Source organism: Solanum dulcamara, chromosome 9 (assembly GCF_947179165.1).
Source record: "Solanum dulcamara chromosome 9, daSolDulc1.2, whole genome shotgun sequence".
NCBI lineage: Eukaryota > Viridiplantae > Streptophyta > Magnoliopsida > Solanales > Solanaceae > Solanum > Solanum dulcamara.
The window spans coordinates 65,360,815-65,365,839 of record NC_077245.1 but is presented as its reverse complement, the minus strand read 5'-3'; the positions used below and the strand labels follow the sequence as shown (position 1 = coordinate 65,365,839).

General features: G+C 30.4%; 1 protein-coding gene across 1 annotated transcript; it reads left to right on the top strand.

Moving 5' to 3' along the window:
- Positions 1 to 1,755: 1,755 nt before the first annotated feature.
- On the top strand, positions 1,756 to 2,877 carry LOC129904453 (glucan endo-1,3-beta-glucosidase, acidic-like). The gene is made up of 2 exons (XM_055980024.1): positions 1,756 to 1,819; positions 1,919 to 2,877. Exons 1-2 carry the CDS (start codon positions 1,756 to 1,758, stop codon positions 2,875 to 2,877), a joined length of 1,023 nt encoding a protein of 340 aa, XP_055835999.1.
- Positions 2,878 to 5,025: the final 2,148 nt, after the last annotated feature.

Sequence of the window (5,025 nt, the reverse complement as noted above, 5' to 3'; positions counted from 1 at the left end):
ACATTAGTCCTTTTTGGGAATTAGTTTAGTGGTACCACATCATATCAGATTATCCTTTATACCCTAGCAAGATATATTGTGCCTTTTTCATTGAGGATTATACATCGAACTCCATGTTTAGCTCATAGTAATGTATTGAACCAGTTTATTCCATAATTATGCTTTCGCTCAGTCATTTTAACTCTTATACGTGTTCGTATTTAGTTGCTCATGACTTATGCCAGTATCAAGGGTTAGCTTTGGATCACTTGTGGCTTTAAGCAACGTGTTTCGACTAGGAGATAGTCTCGGATCGTGATAGAACTATTTCAAGATGCATGACAAAAATATTTCGCTAATAGTACTCATGAGACCAATTTTCTAACATATTTTTATTTTAAGACCAAGATTGAAGATCATTTTGATTTTCATATATTTTGTGTCAAGTCAAAATCGACAAACAAATTAAAACAAAAGGAATAATTTTTTGTTAGTAAATTAATTGATATTTTTGTACGCTTAGTGCAATTTCGCTACTACACAAAAGGGCTACTCACTCACTTCTTCATATCATTAATAATTTACTGCCACAATCTAACAAAATGTAGTGAAAACCCCATCTTTGTATATATAAAGTAATTAAGATACTTATAAGTCAAAAGCGGCTCAATAGATCTCGTGGCCTAAGACAAACTCATATTAAGAGGCTCTTAAGTTTATTTTGTAAAATTTGTACACTAACAAAAAATATTATTGTCTAAACAATAGATTAATCATCTAAAATAAAGAATAACAAATTTTACAAAAATAAAATAAAAATAGGAAGAAGAGCACAACGAATAAATTGGTGGATTACCGATGTTGAGATCCGAAACTCAAATTGAAATTTTAATACAGCTATCATCACAAACAAGAAAAAGAAAAGAACATACATAACTTAATAGCCGAAGTTTTGAGCATGGATAGTATAAAAAATATATACACCTTCTCATTAAATTTTGGATCAATTCAAATGATAATTATAATTCATTCTATTAAGTAGGACTTATGGTGAATATCTAAAATAAATTTAATTTTTTTTAATACATATGTTGAATTAAAGCGAAAAGGAAACCGATGCCAAAATGCTTTTGTGTTCATGCAATTTCAAAGAATATTGAAAAAGAAAGTCATTATGTTATCGATGTACCTAACTTAGTTTCTATATAAAAAGGATTGAAACAAATATACCAATTAATGAGCGAAGAAAATTATCATAGTTTATGAATTTATTGATGTAAAATAACCTCAAACAAATAATAATAAAATATATTGTAATAATTTTATTTATATAAATTATATGATATAAAATAAAATTAATAATATTAATAATTTAAATTAGTTTGGGGCCTCCAAATTTTGGGGGCCTAAGGCAATGACCTCACTTGCCAAGCCTTAGAGCCGCCCCTGGTCAAAAGCTCTAAGTTAGAAATTTTTAATTTTTAAATTTAAAAACAAATATTTAAAAACATCTTTTAATCTTATCCAAATACTGTTAGACTACTTAAAATCACCTAAAATAAATCAATCCAAAACGGTCTAAGTCAAACTCTTGTCTATTCCAAAATACTTAAGGTCTACCCATTAAAAGATTACCTAGTAAATTATAAGTCAAAATACAATTAGTCCATCAATTAATTTCCTAAAGTATATTCTAGTCTTTTTCCCCCCTTTTATAAGAAGCCATCATCATGTCATTTTCCTACCGTCTACATTTCATTTGTTTCGTGTTTCTTCATGATGGCTAACTTTTCCTTGTTTGTATTTGCTGCTATGCTAATTACATACCTACAAATAAAAGGTATTTTCTTATTATTAGTATTACTATTTAAAAGTTTTGAAAGAAAATGTTATCTTTATAGTTTGTTTTTTATTTATTGAATCTTTTTTAATAATGCAGAGGCACAATCTGTTGGAGTGTGTTATGGGAGAAATGGAAATGACTTGCCATCAGCTCAAGATGTTGTAAATCTTTATAAATCTAATGGCATAACAAGAATGAGAGTCTATGATCCAATTCCTGAAACACTCAGTGCTCTCAAGGATAGTAACATTCAAATCATTCTTTGCATTCCTAATGACAAACTTCAAGCCTTAACAGAACCAAAAGAAGCTTACAATTGGATTGTTGCCAATGTTATAAGTTATTTTAAACAAGTCAGAATCAGATATATAAGTGTTGGAAATGAAATATCTCCTGTCAATAATGGAACATCTCAATTTGTTCCCTTCCTTCTCCCTGCCTTGGAAAACCTGCAACTAGTGATTACCGCGTTCAGACTAAAGAATCGTGTAAAGGTCTCAACAGCTATAGAGACCGGGCTATTGGCGAATACATATCCACCATCTCAATCAACATTTCGCGAAGACGTGAGTGGTTTCATCAACCCGATTATTGAGTTCTTGAAACAGAACAACGCGCCTTTGCTAGCAAATATTTATCCGTATTTTGCTTATATTGGTGACCCTGATCATGTTGCACTCTCTTATGCACTATTTACGCAACAATCACCCGATCCATCGGGGTATTCTAATCTATTTGATGCTATGTTGGATTCAATTTATTATGCAATTGAGAAAGCTGGTGGTGAAAATAACATTGAGATTGTAGTTTCTGAAAGTGGATGGCCATCTGATGGTGGTGGTGTTGGGGTAAGTATTGATAATGCTGCCACTTACTATCGAAATTTGATTAGTCATGTGAAGTCAAATGCAGGAACTGTTCACAAGCCAGGAAAAGCTATAGAAACTTACTTATTTGCTATGTTTGATGAAAATTTGAAGATAGGAGCAGAGACTGAGAAGCATTTTGGAGTATTCCATCCTGATAAAACTCAGAAGTATAATCTTACTTTCTAGTTCTGGTAGAGTTGTTCAGTTTGCATTTTGTATTAATAAAACAAGATGGAGTACTAATTTCTGATTTTTCAATGATTTGTTTGTTAAAATTATTATCTAGATAAGCCGACTTGTTCCAAATATTTTTACTCAAGTACCTTTCACATTTTTCTTCAATATATCCACTACACTTTAACATCAAGAAAGACATAGAGTCCTCTATTCATTTTGTATCTCTTTTTCCACAACTTCTCTTATTGCAAACACTTCAGCAATCATAGACTTCTGGACGAATTAAATTAGGGATCCATGAGTATGATGCAAAATACCCTTGTTATCCATAGCAACTAAATCAATATTTGCCTTCTTTGATTCAACTTGTAACCCTACATCAATAAATAAACAAATCCCCTCTTCAGGCACTATAATTAGTTGATATTCGTAATTCTCTTGTCAATTACCATTCGAGGAATCTGCAAGTATTATTTCAAGAAATCATTGTAATCAAATAAAGCTTTGCTACGGTTAGTTAATTCATTATTAAAACTTCGAAAGCATTCTCAGACTTCCATATATGCCACATTATCATTACCATCAAGTTTAGAAGTCATTGTAATCAAATAAAGCTTTGCCACGGTTAGTTAATTCATTATTAAAACTTCAAAAGCATTCTCAGACTTCCATATATGACACATTATAATTTTTTCATATTAATCTTATCATTCCACCACATAAAGAAGTTAGTAATATCGACAAGATCATTCCAGTTAATAGGGATCATTTTTCAAATAATTTGAGAATTATGACACATAAATACCATGTGTTCCACAATCTCATCTTCTAACCCGGCCACATCTCATACGAACACTATTCACATGTTTTATTCTATTCCCAATAATATTATTTACTAGTAAGGTATTAAGTACACACCTTCTTAGAAAAGATTTATATTTTTTATTGCCCATAGAATATCCCAAAAAGCTTTTTGGAAAAGCATGATTACTAGATTGAGCAAGACTACCTCTAATATCCCTGTGCTTGCTTAAACATTTTGCAAGCTGATTAGGGGTGATCATGGTTCGGTTTGGGTCGGTTATTGATTAAAATCATAATTAAATCAATTTAATCAATTTTTAAATGTCTAAAACCATAACCAAACCAAGTAAAATAATAACCACCGGTTTGGTTATTGTCGGTTTGGTTCGGTTTGGTTCGATTTTTCGGTTTATGACTAGCCGGAATAATTCAAATATTCTCTCTCCACATTCTTCAAATTTCTTATGAAGTTTTTTTTTCCTCACGGCCCACAAGGGCGAACTTTGCTGCATATAGAGGGAAAGACATGCTAATGGCAAATCAAATGGACCAAACTTGCAACGCACTTTAGATTTAAAAGAACAAGTCAATCAGAGGTTCCAAAATACAAACAACTTTGTCCATTAAAATGAAAAAATTACATATTTAAACTAAACTAACTAGAGAATCCATAATATAAACAATTTTATCTTTAATTAAATTATGAAAATTAATAATTAAAAGGTATAAAATATCTTTAATTATTTATGAAAAGCTAATATTATACATATAAATAATTATAAATTTTATGTATATAATTATCGGTTTGGTTCGGTTATTTATTCGGTTATTTTTTACTATAACCATAACCAAATCAAATATTATCGATTTTTCAAATTTAAAACCAAACCAAACCAAACCAAATGTCAGTTTTTTTATTCGGTTTGATTAAATTTTCGATTTGATTTTGGTTTTAATCAAAACTGTGAACAGCCCTAAAGCTGATAACTCAATATTACCTCCTATGTTTCAGATTTCATAATGCCAAATTAGTTTATGCCTAGAACCTATAGTAGATAAAGGAATAGTCAAAATATCATTAACATGACTCAAGCAAAAAAAGTATATTCAATTTGTTCACCTTTCTAGTTTGGGATTCAACACTTACTAGGTCAAATATTTTTAAATCCAAATTTTTAGGAGCAATAGTTCTATAAGGTTTAAACTCAGTGGAATTAGGAATTGAGGGTCTTTCCAAACATAAACATACTTACCGTTAGCAACTCTCCATCTTATCCCTTTTTCTAACAATTTCCGTCCCCAAACTATACTTTTCGAAATTCAAGACGTTAATGAAGTTGTTGTAGTAGTATC